Source organism: Clinocottus analis, unplaced genomic scaffold (assembly GCF_023055335.1).
Source record: "Clinocottus analis isolate CAN_PGR_092001 unplaced genomic scaffold, fCliAna1.0.p SCAF_12, whole genome shotgun sequence".
Classification (NCBI taxonomy): domain Eukaryota; kingdom Metazoa; phylum Chordata; class Actinopteri; order Perciformes; family Cottidae; genus Clinocottus; species Clinocottus analis.
The window spans coordinates 19554670-19576790 of NW_027175843.1; the positions used below are offsets into that span (position 1 = coordinate 19554670).

Genomic DNA, 22121 nt, shown 5'->3' on the forward strand with positions numbered 1-22121 from the left:
TCCTCAACATTCGACACATGTCCATAATGACAAAGTGAAAAAAGTTTTCACTGAGGAAATCTTTGCAAATCTATTGAAAATAAAGAACGAAAATATAACATGTACAAACAGTAAGTATTCACAGCCTTTGCCATGACACTCTTAATTCCACTGTTCATCCTTGAGATGTTTCTTTAACTTTATTGGAGTCCACTTGTGTTAAATCCAGTTGATAGGACATGATTTCAAAAGGCACACACCTGTCTATATGAGGCCCCCCAGTTGACTGAAGCCACTATTATGTAAAAAAAAAAAACACATGACAGCCCGCCTGGAATTTGCCAGGACTCTCAGATCATGAGAAATAAAATGTTCTGGTCTGATTAAACAATGAACTAATGAATCAACTATCATCCCTACAGTGAAGCATGCTGTGCGGATGTTTTTCAGCAGGAGGAAATCGGAGACTAGTCATTACATATTTTGACTTGTGTATCCAGCTATGAAACATTAAATACATTTCCATCTTCATAGAAGGTTTTAGGAATGTTGCTGACCAGTTTGTCTCTAAAATATTGTCATATCACAAGAGTCAGGCTGAAGTATCTTAAACGTTACTATGAGTTTCATCGATTTTCTAAACCAGGGGTAAAAAAAGGCATAAATGAGTGGGTTCAGACAGGAGTTACTGTAGTAAAGCCAGGTTTCAAAGATACTAGATGTGCTTTGGACCGTAAAAGCTGAAACATATAATGGACAAAGGCAGATCAGAAACACAACCACAACAACACCAAGAGTCCCGGCTGCTTTCATCTCAGATTTCTTAGCAGTTATACCCACTGGACGTTGTTGTGTGACCGATGCAATGTGGGTCCGCGTGGCTCGAGCCTGAGACACAGCCACCACAAATATTCTCATATACAGAATTATGATGATAAGAATGGGGGCTATAATGGTGATGACAAGGTCAACAGATCCTGTAATCCAGTGAAAAACGATTACACACTCTCCGTAGCAGGAATTCTGTAAATGAGGGTTTATCAGAGAATCCATCAAGATGAAAATACTGTAGAGAACAGAGAAAATCCAAAACAGACACACACAGATTTTCGTTTTGTCCAGAGTAACTATGTTGTTATAATGTAGAGGGTCGCAAATAGCCAAATAACGATCAATTGATATGAGCACCATATTTCCACTTGAAGAAGTCGTAATGATATAATCTAAAACACGGTACAGAGAACACATGAGGTCACCCAGGAACCAGCAAGTCTCTGTTAAAAGGATTTCAACCGGCATCAGCAGGAGGCCGACGAGGAAATCTGAGACAGCCAGAGAGAGGATGAGGAGGTTTGTGGGGCTGTGCAGCTGCCTGGAGAGAAAGAAAACATCACTTTTGAATGTTTACAATAGTAAATGGTTAAATCACATAAATGAGTGCAACATTGTATTTGACGACATCAAGTCAGGATTTTTAAAATACAGATATATTATGTATATTCACATTAAATGGAAGACATGCAAATCATTTTCATTTTCATTGTGTATATATGCATCAGTTCATTCATTAGTTTTAGAGTGAATCTCTGCCTGAAGTGGGAGATAGAGATGATGATCAGCAGGTTGAGAGCTGCAGTGAGCAGAGAGATGAAATTCAGCAGAATGATAACAAGCATGCCATCGGACTGAGGTTTCCTGCAGGAACTGTTGAGGAGCTGTGGAAAGCAGAGTTCAACGCCTTCAGTCATCTCCATATTGAGAGGAAGGAGGTGCGAGGAGGCCGAGCTCTGGCAGCTTTTGACCTCAAGCTCTCTGTTACACAACAGATTTATCTCTTTTCCTGTCTCGTCATTTCTCTCGTGCTCAGTTTTTTTGTCCAATAGAGACTGACGTCCCTCCCTTTCCCTTTTCTTTCTCTGTTCAAATTTACACTTATGTTGGTCACATCACCTATTTTGAAATACATACATGAAATTTGGTCTCTGCATTTAACCCATTTTCAAGAAGGGGGACCGAAAAAAGGCTTCAAGCTATCGTGGTGTCACACTGCTCAGCCTCCGGGGAAAAGCTTATGCCATGTGCTGGATAGGAGGCTCCGACCACTTGTCGAACCTCAGATTCAAGAAGAGCAGTGCCGAGTCCATCCTGGCCGTAAAAAAAATGGACCAAACCACCCTTGAAAGGCTACTTGAGGGTTCCTGGGAGTTTGCCCAACCAGTCTATAGATGCTTTGTGGACTTGGAGAAGGCTTTTGACCAGGTCCCTCTGAGGATTTTGTGGGGGGTGCTGCGGGAGTATGGGGTGCCAGACCCGTTGACACGGGCTAGCCGGTCTTTGTATGTCAGACACGTTCCCGGTGGGTGTTGGCCTCCACCAGGGCTGCCCTGTATCACCGGTCCTGTTCGTGACTTTCATGGACAGGATATCAAGCGCAGCCGAGAGGGGGTGGGGGAGGAGGAAAACCGGTTCGGGGGCCTCGGGATCGCCTCTGTGCTATTTGCGGATGATGTGGTCCTGTTTGCCTTCTCGGACCGTAACCTCCAGCATTCTCTGGGGCGTCTATTGCCTATAGGCCTCTATTGTGGACGTGGCCACTAGGAGCTGTGGTCGGAAAGTCATTGGTGCCTGTCGTGGTGGCAACCCGAGAACCCGTTGGTGGACACTGGGGGCGAGGGAAGCCGTCAAGCTGAAGAAAGGAGGCCTTTCAGGCCTGGTTGACCCAGAGGTCTCCTGAAGCAGCTGACGGGTACCGGCAGGCCAGAAGGGCTGCAGCTGCGGTGGTCGCAAATGCTAAAACTGGGGCATGGGAGGAGTTTGGGTAGGCCATGTAGAAGGACTTTCAGTTGGCCTCAAGGAGGTTCTGGCAAACTATCCGACGACTCAGGAAGGGAAAGCCAACATGTCCCCTTTAGAGTGGGCAGCACCAGAAGACTTTGGGGTGGGTGCACCCATATCCCTGGCAGAGGGCACTAATGTAGTTAAAATGCCTGTTGGTGGTAAGGCACTGGGTGTGGATGAGATCCGCCCTGAGATGCTGACAGCGCTGGACATTGTTGGGCTGCCTTGTTGACATGCTTTTTCAGTGTCGCATGGGGGTCGGGAACAGTGCCAATGAATTTGGAGACCGAGGTGGTGGTTCCCTTCTTCAAGAAGGGGGACCGGAGAGTGTCCTCAAACTATCGTGGTATCACACTGCTCAGCCTCACGGGGGAAAGCTTATGCCAAGGGACTCGAGAGGAGGCTCAGACCGCTTGTCGAACCTCAGATTCAAGAAGCGCTGTGCAGATATCCTCCCAGTCGTGAAACAGTGGACCAGATCTTTACCCTCGCAAAACTACTGGTGGTCCTGGGAGTTTGCCCAACCAGTCTACATGTGCTGTTTGGACTTGGGGAAGGCTTTGGACCGGGTCATTTTCTGTGGGGGGTGCTGCAGGAGTATGAGGTGCAGGACCCGTTGACACGTGCTATCAGGTCCCTGTATGCCTGCAGTAGGAGCTGTGTTCATATCCTCGGTAATCTGTCATACACGTTCCTGTTGGGTGTTGGCCTCCGCCGCCTTTTATCGCCGGTCCTGTTCGTGACTTTTGTGGCCGGGCTCAGCCTTAGAGATAGGATAAGGAGTTCGGACATCAGGAGGGAGCTTGGAGTTGCGCCGCTACTCCTTTGTGTCAAAAAGAGTCAGCTGAGGTGGTCCGGGCGTCTAATTCGGATGCCTCCTCGACGCCTCCCATTAGAGGTTTTCCAAGCACGTCCAACTGGTAGGAGACCCCGGGGAAGCCCCAGGACATGCCGGAGGGATTATATCTCCCGGCTGGCATGGGAACGCTTTAGGGTCCCCCAGATTGAGCTAGAAAATGTTGCGGGTGAGAGGGAAGCCTGGGTCGTCCTGCTGTGCCTGCTGCCGCCGAGACCCGACCTCAGATAAGCGGCTAAAAAATGGATTAATGGATGGATTTCCATGTTCACAGTACAATTTTCTGCTTGTCACGTGCACATTTTTTTTTCAAAATAAACTTTAAATGTTAGGTTACCTAGTTGTTAGGTTTATTACACAACAAAATCATTTGGTCAAATTTGAGCAACAAAAGTGCTTGTTTTGCCATGCAATCAGAACTTACTCAAGAAAAGTATTATAAAATAAGTCAATGTGGACTTGGTTTCACGCAAAATTCCACCTTGATTAATGTTTTCAGTTTGTTTTGTAAACCTATGAAAAGGCATTGATATCATGTACACTACAATTCGGTGTTTCATAAGTGGTGTTAACCATTCTGTTATTCCTACAATGCTCTGTAAAATGCATTAAAATAAATATATAAACTTTTCCTGTTCCAAATATAATAATCATATTAATGTGACATCATTTTTAAACCTTGTACTGTCAGTTTGGCTTTATTTGTCCGTAAGTATAGCTTAAAACTGATATGATGGCAACCGACACACTTCATTGAGGATTTTGAGAACATGATTCACGAAGACTACAGAAGAAATAAGATTATACAGAACTTTATTCATCCCAAGGAGAATTATCGAACATCAGTTGCAGTACAAAGTAGAAAATAGTGTGATTACATGGAGTAGATATGTATAGAAATATGAAAAGTAATAAAATTACCATATACGAACATCACTGTCTTCAGTCAATACATATTTTTACTGTACTTAAGTGTATCAAGCTATACAACAGCAAATACATTTCCATCTTCATAGAAGGTTTTAGGGATGTTGCTGACCAGTTTGTCTCTAAAGTATTGTCATATCACAAGAGTCAGGCTGAAGTATCTTAAACGTTACTATGAGTTTCATCGATTTTCTAAACCAGGGGTAAAAAAAGGCATAAATGAGTGGGTTCAGACAGGAGTTACTGTAGTAAAGCCAGGTTTCTAAGATCCTGGATGTGCTTTGGACCGTAAAAGCTGAAACATATAATGGACAAAGGCAGATCAGAAACACAACCACAACAACACCAAGAGTCCCGGCTGCTTTCATCTCAGATTTCTTAGCAGTTATACCCACTGGATGCTGTTGTGTGACCGATGCAATGTGGGTCCGCGTGGCTCGAGCCTGAGACACAGCCACCACAAATATTCTCATATACAGAATTATGATGATAAGAATGGGGGCTATAATGGTGATGACAAGGTCAACAGATCCTGCAATCCAGTGAAAAACGATTACACACTCTCCGTAGCAGGAATTCTGTAAATGAGGGTTTATCAGAGAATCCATTAAGATGAAAATACTGTAGAGAACAGAGAAAATCCAAAACAGACACACACAGATTTTTGTGTTGTCCAGAGTAACTATGTTGTTATAGTGAAGAGGGTCACAAATAACCAAATAACGATCAATTGATATGAGCACCATATTTCCACTTGAAGAAGTCGTAATGATACAATCTAAAACACGGTACAGAGAACACATGAGGTCACCCAGGAACCAGCAAGTCTCTGTTAAGAGGCTTTCAACCGGCATCAGCAGGAGGCCCACGAGGAAATCTGAGACAGCCAGAGAGAGGATGAGGAGGTTTGTGGGGCTGTGCAGCTGCCTGGAGAGAAAGAAAACATCACTTTTTACAAAATTAGACGGTGAAATCACATAAATGAGAGCAACAGTATATTTGAATACATCATATTTCATAGTCAAGATTTTTAAAATACAGATATGTTTTGTATATTCACATTAAATGAAAGACATGTAAATCATTTTCATTGCGTATATATGCATCAGTCCATTAGTTTTAAAGTGAATCTCTGCCTGAAGTGGGAGATAGAGATGATGATCAGCAGGTTGAGAGCTGCAGTGAGCAGAGAGATGAAATTCAGCAGAATCATAACAAGCATGCCATCGGACTGAGGTTTCCTGCAGGAACTGTTGAGCAGCTGTGGAAAGCAGAGTTCAACGCCTTCAGTCATCTCCATATTGAGAGGAAGGAGGTGCGAGGAGGCTGAGTTTTGACAGCTTCTGAACTAAAACGCTCTGTTACACAACAGATTTATCTCTTTTCCTGTCTCGTCATTTCTCTCGTGCTCAGTTTTTTTGTCCAACAGAGACTGAAGTCCCTCCCCTTTGCTTTCTCCATTCAAATTTACACTTCATTATGTTCGTCATATCACATATTTGAAATACATACATGAAATGTGACCTCTGCATTTAACCCATCCTTAGCAATTTAGGAGTAGAGGGCTGCTGTTGCCCCTCGCCTATGGCCATGACCTGTGGGTAAAGTCCTAAAAATTAGATTGCAGATTACAAGCGGCTGAAATGGGCTTTCTTTCGGAGGGTGAAGAAGCTCAGACATCCAGAGGGAGCTCGCAGTAGAACTGGATCGAATGTAATCTTTTGTGACGTGTTGTAGTTCTCTTAAAAAATGTCAGCTATTGTTTTGTCCTCCGTTTGAGGCTGGCTGGAGACACATGTCCTTTGCATCTGTCTATTTTCTAACTGGGGTAAAACTCAGCCGTGACAGCACTCACAATACAGCTGTCAAACTCCTTCATACACTGTTGCATTCCGAACACATCTCTCTTGATTTGATCGTCACAGTTGAGCTTTTGAATGCTTTTCTTTTGTCTTGTGAACCTTTTTAAACCAACTACACGTCAAACCAGTTAGACACCTCAAACATGCAATGTGTCCTTCAAAACTAAATATAGACATGGGACATACTTGTTATTTTAAACCAAGGAAACACATTTGACCGTAAACCCAAAAATGAATATGTTGGCATGAAATCACTCTCGCTTAGAGCATTATCTCTGCTCCATTATGTATGTTTTGCCATTTTCATTCAGTGCATAGCTCTTCAAGTCGGCCACGTCACTCCAAAAGTAAAAGTACATACTTTCCTCTCACCTGGAGTACTATTTATCATTCAAGATTGTTTTAGTGGAAGATGCCTCGCGTTGGAAATATTGGCTGTAGAGATGTCTGTCTTCAATCGAATGTCGAGGGGCATATGTCACTCCGCTTGGGGAGCTCAAAACACCAAAAACACAATGTCAAGCACATCTTTTTTCAAGAAATCAAGGCTCAAGGTAACCCACAGAACTGGTTTAGAGGTGCATGAACATAAATCTGAACCACCACAGGTAAGAGGAAAAATGTATATTTTGTATTTTTTCGGGTAAACCGTCCATTTAATTTGCACTTACTCCTGATGAGTTACAATAAAACAGCATCATATTCTAACAGACGCTGACTTTGCCGATGATGTTGATGCTCCTTCAGTCTCGCAGTGACAGTATCGAGGCATTGCTGCGTCCGGTGTCTAACATTGCCGGGTTGTTTTCACACAACGCATCTTTATCTCTCAGCTAATCACAGAGGATTTGAAAACTGGAATGTTTCGTGACAGAAACCAGTTTGAGCGGGACATCGGGTCACAACAATGGGAATGTCTGGCGGTGGAGTCGATTGTAGTCGATGTTTATAAATAGACGGAGAGGTTGCCGCGTCCTTTTCACAAAGAGGCAGGCCGTCTGAGCGCTGAAGCATCTGAGAGAAACTTCACCTTAAAAACACAGGGTAAGGAAACATGGAAACTACACCATTTTTTGTATAATTCATCTCAGGGTAGCGAAGTTTAATTTAAAAAAAACTAAACATTTTGGGGTAATTCCTTTTAACAAAAATACAAGGATGACCATTCATAGAACATCTACTAAAAATACAAATTGTACACTCAGAAAGGACAATAAGCTTGCGAGAGTGTCTTTGTCACATTATGATTCATACATTTTATTATGTTTTATATTCTGTCATCATTTCTGTGGACCCGGGGGAAGATTAGCGACCGCTAAACTAAACTCTTCCACATCTCCAGTCACTAGTAAGGAAGGGGAGGGTCTTTACAGGTCAGGGGAAAAGTACATTTTGTATGTCCTGCCGTGGCTCTATGGGTATGGAAATGTCTGTTATTTTTTATTTTTGAAATTTAGCTTCAAGAGCACGTCTTGGTGTATTTAGTCACATTATTATGTTAAGTACAAAGAGTAGGTGAATTCAAAAGATTCTTGTTTGAATATCGCTTACATTTGCATGAGAATACTTTGACCATTCTTTGAACGTCTCGGTTTACATTTTGTCCACTGCAGCCGTGTTTCAGGTCCGCGTGAGAGGACCGGCAACATGTTCAGCTTCCTCCTTTACCTGGCTGCCCTCAGCCTGCTTAAAGGTAAGACGTCTTCACAACTCAAACGCAGCCTCGCTGACTGAATTCACTTTGTAGGATTGCAAGGTAACAAGTATGGACTGTTAATAGTCTATCTTACATTCTTCATAAAGTGAGCTGCTAGTTTCCCCCTTCTTTACAGTCTTTATGCTATGCTAACTAACTGCTGCCACCAGGTCAGTTGCTTTTTATGTCCAAGAAGCATGACTGCCTGCTTGGCTTACGTTCGTGCATAGTTTGACAGTCTTGACAATGTGTCTCCATATCTTCAGGCACCGCTGCAACAAACCAGACATTTACCAGTTCTGGGGAGATGAACATTACCTCCTGCCCCATCACCTATTACGGGCAGAAGTATGACAGAGTCTACGTAAGTGATGTATAAAGGCTGTGTGTCATCGTGATGCCTCTTCTCTGTGTTCATTTTTTGTGTGTTTCTGGCTATTGTCTATCACTTTGTCGTTGTTTTTCATGTCACTTTGTAATCGTTTGGGACTTTTTGTATTTTTTTTTTGGCTGGAGGTTGTTTTGCTCCTTTTTGTAGATGTTTTGAGTCTCTTTGTGGTAATTTCATGTCTTTTTGTAGTTTTGGGGTCTTTTTGTGGTCATTTTGTTGGTGAAAAGCCAGGGGCGGGACCCTCATACTTTAGTGCCCATGGGCTTTCGCCCCTAGGACCAATTTGGTAACGTACCCATGGTTACCTGTGGTATTTCTTTACAGGTGGCCTTTGATGCAAACAAATTTGCAGTTTGCTTTAACGGCTTATACAAGCCTGGAATAAAAAATGACTGTATTTTGATGTCTGGAGGGACGGCTGACAGAGGTAACCTGGCAGTACTGACTCGAGACATACCCACTGGATCTGGGGTTCACAAACTTCTGCCAAACCTCAGGAATGCTGGGAAATGTGTCAACGTAATACCTTTAAAAGACGGTCAACAATCGGAAGTGAGCGTTTTTCCGTTTCATTATTGACCAAACTGTTGTGATAAACAAATAAAGCATAAAAGAAGAAGCAATATTTCCAACCACAGCATTTTCTTAGAAGTCTGTTTCTTTGTGTCCACTTTCTGGTGTCAGATTGAACAAATTGAACTTGGCAACTTTGGGACACAAGCAATTTTGGCAATCAAGACTCATTCTGGGTACCAGCAACTTAATGTTGTAAGTATAAGAATAACATTTAGAGAAATTTTAATGATTTGACGGATGTATTTTTGAAGTGAGTCAGTGGCTCAATCAGTATCTCACACTGACAAAAACTCACTATAGTTTTAAATGTTTTTTCTGGCTCTTTCCAGGAGGCAGATGCGCAAGTCAATGGCCTTACAGTTTCTAAACAGAAATTCCCGACAGCTGATACAAACAAGGGCGTAATCACAGATGTCAGTGGATGCAGACTCTCGGGTAAGTAAATGTACTTGTTCCTAAAGTGCCATTTTAGACTTCAAAAACCTATTATTATTATTAAATACAATAGCAACAGCTAGTAAAGTTCTACATTTTAAACTCCCTACATGTATTTTTCTCCACTCCTAGGTTTTGGTTATAAGACAAATACGACAGTGAGGAACTTAAACATATGCTCTACTGTAACCTGTGATGCGAGTGGTGTCGCCACTGCCGTCAGCGATTGTGGACCCCTGGAGCATTGCCAAGGCAATGGAAGGTAATTATTTTGAAAAACAAAAAGTCAGTCCTCTTTCTAAGCTCGTGGTGTAGTGTAGTGTTTTTACATGGGACTTAATCTTAATCACTCAAAGAGTAAAAGTATAGAAAAGCTATCAGCTAACAGGAGGCGAGCCAGTTTGACCTCTGAATTATTTGTGTTTAATTGAGTTACTCATATGCCTTAACGAAGGCAATTCTTACCTCCATGTAGATGCTCTACCGGCACTGTTACCTCAACCATGGCCGAAAAATCCCCTATTGCTTCTTTTCATTTCTCAACACATGGGAAAACCCTAGCCAATTCAGGAAGGTTATCTAATGGTCATTATGGAGGCACCAGATTTCTCAAGCACATCATGGTTTTCGCCCGAAGACACACTTCCACAAATGGACGGTGCAATCCTCTGCCTCTCTGATATGGGCCAGCTACCTGCTCAATGGGAGCGATTGGAAGAGATAGGGCTCCTTTGTACAGTGTTGTGCACTATTTAAGGCGCTAAAGCCCCTTCTACTCCAGCGTATTACAAGGGTAGATGCTCCTTTTTTCAGTGCTAGTGTGTGGATAGGGCTCAGATTCCACGTTGTTGTCCTTGCATATCGTGTTAACCTACCTTCAAACTTGTGATACTATCAACAGTGAAAGCTTATTCTGACGCCATCTTATCCGGTTCTAAAGGCTATTGAGGGAGATAGTTTTTACAATATGTAACTAACGCTCTAACGCCGAAACCTCTCACCATTTTATCTCTTCAATGCTCCAAACATCAATTTGTACTGTGCCATCTTAACGGACATAATTCATATACATTTCCATGCCACCCAATGATTTGTCTTGTATTTTATGTGTGCTTCCAGTGTTTTCGTCTTTACTAAACGCTGACATTGTTATTCTATCTCTCCCCTTCTCCTGCAGATGCGTGTTGAAGGCCATGTGCTCTGTGACCGGCTCTACTGTCATTGATTTCGTTGGCAGAGTTCACTCCGTCCCGGACCGATGTGGTTACAATCTGTTGGGGTCCTCATCGGTCCCGGGATTGCGTGTGCTGGGGGTTTTCCAGGAAAGACGCCGTAAAGATGTTAGTTTTTTGGATCGTGTGATACTACAGCTGAAGGGAGCCGGTGTTCAGGTTTCCCTGGAACAAGGTGGCAGGGTTCAGGTATGTTACCCACTACCACAACTGCTAGATTAATACGTTTTAGATCTGGTGAAATCTAAAAGATTTCTTCCATTCAACCATTAGATGGGAGACGAAAGCACTTTATGACGTGAAGCCCCTTTTGTGGCAAACAATATGAAGACGGCTTTGTGTCTTTGTGATGTCTGAGCAAGTGTCTCTTTTTTCACTTTGCTCACCCAACACAATAAAGCTGGATGACAAAGTGCTGACGCTCAACGCCACAGCTCAGGTGGTCCATGGTGTGGAGCTCTCCAGGGACCAGACAGGAGTCACCGCTAAGATATCAACCTCAAACTACACTGTTTCCGTCCACTTTGATGGCTACACCACACACATCCACATGACAGGTACACATCAATGAAAACCTAACGGCTTTGATAAAATGGTGGGTCTTTTCATATGCCCTTTTTTGTATATATAACTAGTTTGTGATGAAGTGATTATTAGAAAGCATCAACGAAAGTTGATAAGCTGTGGAGCCACACACATTTAAGATGGTATCATCTGCATAAAAATGGATTAAAAAGAATAATAATATCTATGTGTAGTAATGGACCAAATGTATTATACTATTATTACATGTGATTAATAAACTATCATATAAAAGGACAGTGACATATCTTTAAGTATGAAGGTACATTATGATAGCTCCTTCTCAGTACATTTTCATTACAACTATATTTCCAAACAATAAGTCTTCTATCTATATTTCTTTTATTTACTTAATTACAATCATGTCAAAATACAAAACTGTGCTTTTAATGTTAGTGATAATTATCTAAACTCATGAGGTAATGTGAGAGAAATCCATTATTATTTAATCCTTTTGGTATTACTTACAGTGTATGGATGCCAATATCAATAACCCAAACAGGATCTGTCGCTACTACTTTAGGTATTGATCACCCTGTAGGCCTAATCTCGAGTTAAAACCAGTGGATACCAGCTGTCTTTAGTGTGCGGCAGTCCTCGTCAACTGTAAAAGTTAATTGTTCACTTGTTTCACATGTTCTCCTCTGAAACCGACCAGGACCAAGTGGGGCAGTCGTGAATGGTTTATGTGGCGATTCCACGACCTCTTTGAATAAAGAGAGGGTTACTGGACCCTGGTCTACTGGGTAAGACCTCCAAACACATTATGTAACTGTCTCCTTCTCTCTTGAATGAAAGGTAAAGATATACTGGAGTTTAGGTACAAGTCTTATTCTGTTTCTTGTCCCACAGCTGTGAGATGCAGCATGCTGACGCTGCTGACAGTACAATCAACTGCAACACCACAACTAAATGGTAAACACAGATTAAACTCTCATTTGTTTTTGTTGCACGAAAGGGTCTTTGACACTTTTCTTATTGTATTCTCGTATGTGCCTCGTTGGCGTCCTTTATGACTGAACTTCCATGCCCCATTTTCACTGGAACAGGTGTAATAAGCTGAAGCAGGCTCCCTTCACTGCTTGCAATAAGCACATCGATCCAGAGCCCTTCATAACTGCCTGCACAAACACTTTGTGCAAATATCCTGCAGTGGATGGTCTCAAGTGCCAGTTCCTGGAGGCCTACGCCAGGGCCTGCCGCCACCACAGCAATGTCACGATGGAGAGCTGGAGGACAACGACCAGCTGCCGTAAGGCTGTCTTTCATTATCTTTGATTGTGTTTCAAGATGACCTGAATGAACAAATCAACAAATGAATACATCGTTTTAAGCACCTTGTGCACCATATTACATTGTGTGGCTCTTCAGGGTGGTATTGAGTTTTCACGCAAATTGCAGGGAATAATGTGTGCATAAAAAAGTGCCAGATTTCAGTCAGTTTCATGAATTAATCACAATAAAACTGGAAGACATTGTTTTCTTGATGTGTATTTGCAGCTGCTGTTCCTCGGGCCTTCTGTAAGGACAGGTTCTGCAGTGCTCATGAGTTCTGTGGGGAGCTCAACGTTGGGGAACCCAGATGCCTCTGTCGGGCCATTTTCGCCTCCAAGTACAGATCAACGGGCACTTTTGGTGAGTCAGCTATACGACGCAAAAAAGTCACAGTCGTCTGAAGTGCCACTTCATTAGAGGCTTGAGGGATTTCTCAAAGAGAGAGCCGTTTCAGATGTAAAGAGTTTTATGAAAGATTTAGGATAATTTGTGTTTATTGCTGCCTTATGCTTAGCAATACAACGATTTGTAAAGCTTTATTAGTATAATAATTTGCATTATTCTTTGCTGTGTATAATAACATTCAAATTTAGTGATAGAGACAACTTAACTAATCGCCAAAGACCTAAAATATGTTTTTCAAAGTAGCATTCATGATTGCCTCTTCCTGAATTGTGCTGATGTATGCTGTTTGTAAAACGCTAAATTAATGTAATGTTTTGAACGGGTGTTCAGGTGAGCCAACCGACTGCCAGAAGAGTTCTTCTTCGGTAGTTCTGGCCAATTGTCTCTTGGAGGAGAAGAGCGTCGATTACTCGGTCTTACACCTCAACGACGAGTCCTGCAAAGCGGAAATGGACAACCTGACCCACATGGTGACGTTCAACTTCAATAGCAACAACACTTGTGGTACAGTCATCATGGTGGGTACCTTCTATTTTATTTTTATTTAAAGTAGCATTGACCTGTGATCCTATTCATTTAATAAAGTTGGTGATCTAAGAAAATGTGTCTATTGTTGCATTTAATACCTGCTGCAGCCTAAAACGTTCATATTCATAAAGTATAATCTAAAAGTGCTGTGACTGCAGGTGCCCCAGAAGGTGCATTGACAGTGTCTGTCTCCATGTGACCTTCAGGCAAACGACAGTCAAATTATCTACAAGAACACCATCATGAGACGGAATATCTCCACATTTGGCCTGATCAACCGCCACAGCCAAGTGCACATTGACTTCTCCTGTTATTACAGTCAACCCGCTGTCAAGACCTTTTCCATCAAAGTCAAAGACAGGTGTGTGATGGGAGTACAGTATGTAGCTCCAGAGTTGGGATCTACCAAGTAAAGGCTGAATGAGCTTCTTTTTAACTGCACCTGGTAATCGAGATTCTGGGTAAAGTTAAAGAATTAAGGAAAATGTGGTTGCTATCAATGTGAGCCTACTATTTAAAATTGTCCAGTTGGTGTAGGATGTCGCTAAGGGACAAATCGAGTAATGATTCTCTCTGACCAATCAGTGGTCTGCAAATCCACCATCGAGTTTTAGCTCAGCTCACCTGGAACCTCGACCGAGGTGGTACTAAAAATAGTACCAGGTACCGTCCACAACTTTTGCTCATGACAAATATGAACATAACCATCCTATTGTTTAACAAACTGAACTGGAACGCTTGGAGGAAACAAGGCTTTAATGTGTAAATCGAAGCCGAGTACATTTACAAAGTATCTTTGCTTTTCCAGCTCTGTGGCCCAGCAGATTACTTCTGGAGCATGGGATTACAATCTGACCTTGATTTCCTACACCGACGCTGACCGCATGAACGCCATCCAGGGGAACACCGACATTGAACTGAACCAGAAAATCTGGATGGAGATTAAGACGAATGGGCTGAATGAAAAAATGGTCCTCCTCGTGACCGATTCCTGCTGGGCAACCGATAAGCCGTCACCGAATGGAAGCCTGAGATATGACCTCATCGTCAAAGGGTCAGATACAGACATGCTCTTTCTGATTAAACCTCTTATGTTTGTTGTTAGCCAGTCCCTGACATGCTTTCTTTGTTTTTGATCAGCTGCCCTAACCCTGCTGACCAGACAGTGAAGGTGGTGGGCAATGGACTCGGAACGTCCAACTACTTCTCTTTCGACACGTTCCACTTTTTTGGCGAGACTGGAGAAGTCTACTTGCATTGCCGAATAGAGCTGTGTGTCAAGAAGGATGGTGGCTGTGCCCCGGTATGCCCAGTCCGTGAATATGTTCACGTTAATGCACAAATGGGCGTACTTTCGGCAGCATACTAAACTCTCTGTCTTTTAACTGCTTCATAGCTGTGCGGCGGGGTCAATAGAAGGCGTAGATCTGTCATGTCAAACGATGAAGAAGAACAAAACCCCGCCTTCATCAGCATGGCCTGGACTTATTAAGTAAGTCCCGACTCACCACACCTTTTAAGAAAATGCAGGACCTCTTATGACGGTCTGTTAGATCGAAAACTAAAATACAGCGTACCAGGCAGTGAGCATTAGTGCAGTTCAGAGTCGTCCACATACAGTGGACCATTGTTTGCATTTGGATGTACGGTTGTGAACAGTGTTTCTAATTCATTGATTTTTTTTTAACACAACTGGGGGAACAAATAATTAGACTGAATTCCTCACAAACATCTGTTCTTTCAATTAGGACAAACCAGAAAGGTTTTCACCTCTCAGTCCCCAGTGCACCAATTAGAGCATGACACTGAGAAAGATGCACATCCAGGTTACTCCCCAAAACCTGTGATTTAAAGGGGAAAGAAAAAAGTTGAGACGTTACATAAACTTGCACACTATGTATCTGCCTAGTTTTTGCAGTGCTGACGACTTGACATCCTCATTCTCTCTTTTTTCTTTCTTAAAAGTAGAAGTTGACCAAATCAAGGCCATATGCACAAAGGGCAAACTCCAAAAACCAACCTTATGGACCCCAAGACAACATATCTAGAGCCTTCAAAGTGCTTAAGCCAGCCCCATTTCCGCCATTGCTAAAAGAACAAATGTGCTCAGCAAATGTATACGACGACACACACCACTATGTTCAATTGATTATAAGAGTAGTGTACAACAATAATCAGAGAGGAGTCAAAGTCTGGCTCGAGTCGTGAGAGATGATGGAAATGAACCGACAACCCAAAGAACTTAGCAAACATACAAACCAACACACTTTTTTTGTTTCTACCCCGCATTAAAAAGAATGTATTTGCCTGCCATTTTGGAGAAGAAAAACCAGCATCATAACGGAATTAACAACTAACCACGACTTGGATTTGGTTATCTTCCTCTAGGTTCAAATGGAGAATCGGGCTGACCAACGAGCTCAAGGCTCAAAGTGATTCCTGCTTTGTGCTGATGAAGAGTCTGGGATCGTTGCTGTGACTCTATAGCAGCACATGTCATCGTAAAATTAAAAAAAAAATCTTGTTTATCTATCCTTAAGTTAGTTTAGTCTTGCCTTGGCTTGTGGGGTTGCTTCTGGTGAAAACGATGGATTCAGCATTGGAGAGGTACGCATTGATTGGCATAACCTTTACCTGAACCCATTGGGAGAGGGAGGGTGACACTATGTGTTGTAGAGTTTTGTTGTGATTGCTCGAACACAAAAAAGGACCCAACTGGACTCGCACGTTCTCCTGACCGGGTTTCACCAGGTTTGGACCAAATTGCAAAGTCTTGCAAACAACATGGGAGTTAACTGATTTGAAAATGTACAACCTTCAGTCTGGAGCCTCAACAAAACAAAAACATGCTGTATGTTTTATCTACTTTCATTATGATGGTGTATTAGCAATAAAAACAATAATGATGGGACTATTACATGAGTTGTGTTTTTATATATTGCCTTTACATATTGCCTTTACTGTCCTCACAGTTCTGTATGTGAGTGTATTTCAGCGATCCCACACTGGATCTGAATGTAAGCGTGATCAATGCTCACATAGCAATTTTAATCTCTTAATCAAAGAATAATGAATGCAACCATGTCATCTGCATGCTTACATGTGTTTGTTTAAAGTTGTGTACAGCGATAGTTTCCAAACTTAGAGTTTGTTGTCGTCGTTATGGACACAACAAGCCACACGCACACACACATTGTGTCATTAAAACCCTCTGGACCGAACAGCTCATTAACTGCTGCTGTGTACCTCTCTGGCTCGGACAAGTTTCACACCTGCTTTCATTAGTGTCACATGATGACGTCATTGCAATCAAAGGTGTGACTTTGAGATCTAAAACAATCACTCACTGCAACACTTGATGCAATTGTTGCTAAAGAGACCGACGATTCAAAGTACACACAGGTTGTTATTGTTCTTTAACAAGAAAGTTTCTTTTTAATAACTAAACTTTTGTGACTCGACCTCTCAAGACATGAACACATATGATCTTCATTAAAAAGATCTGACCACTTACGTAGCTATAGAGGCCTTTCATCAAGGAGAGCATCCTTGTTGTTTAATTCTGTATGTTTAAGCATCACTTGTTATCCCGTAACAATGACAATTGTCCAATTACTTCTGACACTATTAAATTGGGTATGACTGTGTGAAAATGTCTGTAATTGAATAAATGTGTTTTTGTTGTATCCATTGAATTAAAGTTAAAAGTCTACACTTCAACCAAATATCGACTGCTTTATTTCAAACATTTTGAAGTTGCGTAAACATGCTGGTGGGCCAGTTCCAATTCGTTTGGCCCTGAGTGTTTGTCCAGTGGTTGTGAATGCCTTGTGTCCTGCTGCATCCCAGCTGCTCGTGTCAATGCAAGCCAACTCATGCATGAGTAAGTGTGAACCGTGTGTTGGCATTTTTAGATACCTCTGTTTCTAATTCATTGATTTTTTTTTTTAACACAACTGGGGGAACAAATAATTAGACTGAATTCCTCACAAACATCTGTTCTTTCAATTAGGACAAACCAGAAAGGTTTTCACCTCTCAGAGTCTCCAGTGCACCAATTATAGCATGGCACCTAGAAAAATGCACATCCAGGTTACTCCACAAAACCTGTGATTTGAAGGGGAAAGAAAAAAGTTCATGATTGTGCAACCACAACAATGAGACGTTACATAAACTTGCACACTATGTATCTGCCTATTGTTTGCAGTCATAACGACTTGACATCCTCATTCTCTTTTTTTTTCCTTTCTTAAAATAGATGTTGACCAAATCATGGCCATATGCACAAAGGTCAAACTCCCAAAACCAACCTTATGGACACCAAGACAACATATCTAGAGCCTTGAAAGTGCTTAAGCCAGCCCCATTTCCGCCATTGCTAAAACAACAAATGAAGAGAGAGCAAAGGAAGAAAGAAAATAGCGCACACCACTATGTTTATAAGAGTAGTGAACAACAATAATCAGAGGAGTGAAAGTCCGACTCGAGACGTGAGAGATGATAGAAATGAACCGACAACCCAAAGAACTTAGCAAACATACAAACCAACACACTTTTGCAGTACTGTGTGCAGTATAGGGAGTATCAGTAGTACAGTAAGTACTCCTGCAATACAGTGAGCATAATCTCTTCTTTGGCGAGGTCAACCGTACAGGACCTGTTGATCAACTCTCATATTGCCTTTACTGTCCTCACAGTTCTGTATGTGAGTGTATTTCAGCGATCCCACACTGGAGCTGAATGTAAGCGTCATCAATGCTCACATGATAACAATTGTAATCTCTTAATCAAAGAATAATGAATGCAACCATGTCATCTGCATGCTTACATGTGTTTGTTTAAAGTTGTGTACAGCGATAGTTTCCAAACTTAGAGTTTGTTGTCGTCGTTATGGACACAACAACCCACACATTGTGTCATTAAAACCCTCTGGACTGAACAGCTCATTAACTGCTGCTGTGTACCTCTCTGGCTCGGACAAGTTTCACACCTGCTTTCATTAGTGTCACATGATGACGTCATTGCAATCAAAGGTGTGACTTTGAGATCTAAAACAATCACTCACTGCAACACTTGATGCAATTGTTGCAAAAGAGACCGACGATTCAAAGTACACACAGGTTGTTATTGTTCTTTAACAAGAAAGTTTCTTTTTAATAACTAAACTTTTGTGACTCGACCTCTCGAGCAGGAACACATCATATGATCTTCATTAAAAAGATCTGACCACTTACGTAGCTGTAGAGGCCTTTCATCAAAGAAGGCATACTTGTTGTTTAAGATATTCTTTATGTTTAAGCATCACTTGTTTTCCCATAACAATGAGAATGTGGTTTGGACATATTACTTTTCATAATATTCTCATTTGCTCACAGCACGACTTTAGGAAATGCGTTCATGGGATGTTGTAGTTGTTAGGTCAGTTTGGGTCCAAGTGGACTTGCCATAATTGGACCCTTTAATCGAACCCGGTGCAAACCTACTTCTGCTTTCACATCTTACCGCTCAGACCTTTATTATGACAAATGTTTATCCTCCAAGGTGGAGTTACCAGGAATTTACGTCTACATTTTCTCCCACTTCAGAAGTTTCTGAAACCTGGCAACACGGCAGCAAAGGCACCATTTGTGGCGATTACATGTCCATAAACTTTACCAATTAGTTAATAAAGTTGCTGAAAGAGCTTCATGCTGTTTCTTATACTTTCCCTTGTTTTTAAGCTGTCACAAATGAGATAAGATAATTCGTTATTAGTCCTGCAGTGAGGAAATTGCAGGAGTAGCAGCAGACAGGTAAAGTGCACACAACTAGGGGAACCAATATTTAGATGGAATTATTCACAAACACCTGTTCTTTCAATTAGGACAAGCAATGAAGGGTTTCACCCATACAAGTCCCCAGTGCACCAATTAGAGCATGGCACGTCGAAAAATGCACATCCAGGATACTCCACAAAACCTGTGATTTAAAAGGGGGAAAAAAAGTTAATGATTGTGCAACCACAACAATGAGACGTTACATACACTGGGACACACAGTGACATATACATGCCTAGTGTTTGCAGTCATGACTTGACATTCTTATTCTCTTTTTTTTTTCTTACAGTAGAAGTTGACTTATCTCCAAATAAATACCATGAGTAAGTGTGAACCGTGGGTTGCCACTTTTAGATCAAACACAGTTTGTTGGAGTCAGTTCAAGTTTGTCAGTGCTTGCTTACATTAGCACTGAAATATAATATGTATAGATTGACAAAGCACAACTAAGTTAGAACGATCAAAGTTTTTGGGAAGTTTACCCAAGAAATCTTTCCCTCCCGCTTCTCAATATCTCAATCCCATAGACCAACGGTGTCGAACGTACGACCCGTGGCCCGCCAAGTGGTCCAGCTTGACTTGCCGGATAACTGTCCCAGAAAGTCCATAGTTGTTAATCCAAACTGGCACCTAGCCGGGTTGATGATCAACCTATGCAGGTTGAGACGGTCGAACAATATCCGTAGGTGAGACATGCTCGGCCCTTGATGAACTAGCAACCAGGATGTCGTTCAGGTACACAAACAGGAACGGCAGGTCCTGTGTCCATCAGGCGCTGAAAAGTCTGCGCTGCATTCTTGAGGCCAAACGGCATCCTCAAGAACTCTAACAGTGCGATTGGCGTGATCACCGCCGTCTTGGGAACGTCCGGCGGCTGCACGGGCACCTGGTGGTAACCTCGCACCAGGTCCACTTTCGAAAACACCACGCTGTCGGCCAAGAGGGCAGAAAAGTCTTGAATATGTGGAACCGGATAGCGGGACTGTCGCTTCGTTGAGCCGGCGGTAATCTCCACATGGGCGCCACCCGCCCCCAGGCTTCGGTGCAATATGCAGGGGTGAAGCCCATGGACTGTTGGAGCGGCGAACAATGCCCAGGCGCTCCATGTTTTCAAACTCGGCCTTGGCGATGGCGAGCTTTGCCGGGTCCAGGCGCCGGGCCTGGTGGGCCGGAGGTATAGATGTGATGCTCCACCTCATGCCTGACCGTGGCGGACGAGGAGGTGGGCTGTGTGAGGTCTGGGAACTTGGCCAGCAGATGTAGAAACTCCTCAGCCTCGGTCAGCATGCTAGTCAACCCAGTAGAGTCAGCTCCACTTAACGTACATGGGTAAGAACCAAAAGTCTCAGCGTTTATTAGGCGGCGGCCCTTTACGTCCACCAATAATCTATAAGCCCAAAGGAAATCCGCGCCCAGCAGGGGAACGGCAATTTTGGCAGTGACAAAGTCCCAGCTGAAACGCTGCCCCATAAACCGCAGCTCCAGGCACTGGGTCCCTAAAGTGCGTATGGGGGTACCATTCGCGGCTTCTAGAGGGGGGTGGAGGGAGGCCTGCCTGTCTGTCAGCATGTCCACCCGCGATGCAGGCACCACGCTCCTCTGCGACACGGGGCGCCGCCCGGAGCTGTCGTCTTGGATGAACAGCAGTCTGCCTTCCTGACCGACGCTCATGGCTGTTACTGAGCGCCGGCCCTGGCATTTCCCGTCCCGCCGAAACTGCATGGGGAACATTACCTTGTAGCCTTCGACCCAAACCTTGCATGGTAGTAGCACATGCCGGTAGATCTCTGCCGCTGGCTCCCTGCTGCTGCTGCGGCGGTGACCGTCGTCTCCACCGGCGGCCATGCCGCGGCTTGAGCCAGCCTCAGCGCCGCCGTATAGCTTTGTTGGCCAGCCAAAAAGACTTAGCGGCCTCCTCGGCCAACTCCCGAGTTTCCATGGTCGCGCGGTGTTCGCCAAAGCGGCCCGCACCTGCAGCGGCAGCTGCTGCAGAAAGAGTTCCCAAAAACAGAAAGTCTGGTCCATGTCTACCCAGCAAAGCCAACATTTTGTCCATCAGCTCCGACGGCTTGCTGTCGCCGAGACCGTTCATCGAAAGCAACCGGCGAGCCCGCTCAGTGTCCGAAAGTCCAAAAATCCTCAACAGCATCCTTTTCAATACTCCATACTTGTCCCACTCTGGTGGATCTCCCAGAATGCTCACCAGTCTGCCTGCTGTTGGACCGCTGAGGGCCGCCATGACTTAGTAGTGTTTCGTAGCGTCCGCTGTAATGTCTCTGAGGGCGAACTGCGCTTCCGCTTGAGCCAACCACACCGATGCTTGCGACTCCCAAAACTCCGGCAGCTTGAGTGAAACCGTGTGCGTCGTCATCTTCTCTTTGGAACGGTCCATGAGATGTCAGGGTCATCAATGTAGGAGTGTGTAAACAAACAACGAGGTGAGTATTCTCGTTGGCCGTGTCTTTCGGCTGTTTATTTCCCTCCCAACACATATCAAACATTCACTTCCCGGTGCCCTTTATCCCCCGTGCCACCAGGGCATGGGGGGTTCTCTTAAAGAGGCCTCGTGAATTCGGTACTCTTAGTCCCCTACAGTTTGACCCCCCTGCCATAGACCATACATTTGGTATTTATGCAAGACATACCCTTCAGAGTCAGTCTCTCACAATATAATCTTTTCAAACTCGATGCTATTTTACCCAAGGCCAACTGTTTTTTTTGTT

At 43.3% G+C, this 22121-nt stretch overlaps 3 protein-coding genes across 3 annotated transcripts; 1 reads left to right on the forward strand and 2 right to left on the reverse strand.

Moving 5' to 3' along the window:
* Nucleotides 1-546: 546 nt before the first annotated feature.
* Nucleotides 547-1733, reverse strand: LOC137783264 (trace amine-associated receptor 8a-like). Its single transcript, XM_068573066.1, has 2 exons — nucleotides 1570-1733; nucleotides 547-1351 (listed from the first exon to the last, which is right to left on the reverse strand). Exons 1-2 carry the CDS (start codon nucleotides 1731-1733, stop codon nucleotides 547-549), a joined length of 969 nt encoding a protein of 322 aa, XP_068429167.1.
* Nucleotides 1734-4722: 2989 nt separating this feature from the next.
* On the reverse strand, nucleotides 4723-5900 carry LOC137783170 (trace amine-associated receptor 8a-like). The gene is made up of 2 exons (XM_068572964.1): nucleotides 5737-5900; nucleotides 4723-5527 (listed from the first exon to the last, which is right to left on the reverse strand). Exons 1-2 carry the CDS (start codon nucleotides 5898-5900, stop codon nucleotides 4723-4725), a joined length of 969 nt encoding a protein of 322 aa, XP_068429065.1.
* A 2209-nt stretch (nucleotides 5901-8109) lies between these two features.
* LOC137783265 (alpha-tectorin-like) lies at nucleotides 8110-15074 on the forward strand. Its single transcript, XM_068573067.1, has 15 exons — nucleotides 8110-8155; nucleotides 8425-8522; nucleotides 9455-9560; nucleotides 9693-9822; nucleotides 10738-10981; nucleotides 11193-11349; nucleotides 12033-12120; nucleotides 12227-12289; nucleotides 12424-12626; nucleotides 12875-13009; nucleotides 13385-13572; nucleotides 13789-13943; nucleotides 14391-14636; nucleotides 14723-14885; nucleotides 14979-15074. Exons 1-15 carry the CDS (start codon nucleotides 8110-8112, stop codon nucleotides 15072-15074), a joined length of 2118 nt encoding a protein of 705 aa, XP_068429168.1.
* The last annotated feature ends 7047 nt before the right edge of the window (nucleotides 15075-22121 follow it).

Coding starts and splice junctions, on each gene's coding strand:
- LOC137783264 (XM_068573066.1), bottom strand. CDS start 1,733: ATGGAGATGACTGAAGGCGTTGAACTCTGCTTTCCACAGCTCCTCAAC. Junction 1,352..1,569: donor ATCTCTATCTCCCACTTCAG/GCAGAGATTCAC, acceptor CTTTCTCTCCAG/GCAGCTGCACAGCCCCACAA.
- LOC137783265 (XM_068573067.1), top strand. CDS start 8,110: ATGTTCAGCTTCCTCCTTTACCTGGCTGCCCTCAGCCTGCTTAAAG. Junction 12,627..12,874: donor GAGGACAACGACCAGCTGCC/GTAAGGCTGTCT, acceptor GTGTATTTGCAG/CTGCTGTTCCTCGGGCCTTC. Junction 13,010..13,384: donor CAGATCAACGGGCACTTTTG/GTGAGTCAGCTA, acceptor ACGGGTGTTCAG/GTGAGCCAACCGACTGCCAG.
- LOC137783170 (XM_068572964.1), bottom strand. CDS start 5,900: ATGGAGATGACTGAAGGCGTTGAACTCTGCTTTCCACAGCTGCTCAAC. Junction 5,528..5,736: donor ATCTCTATCTCCCACTTCAG/GCAGAGATTCAC, acceptor CTTTCTCTCCAG/GCAGCTGCACAGCCCCACAA.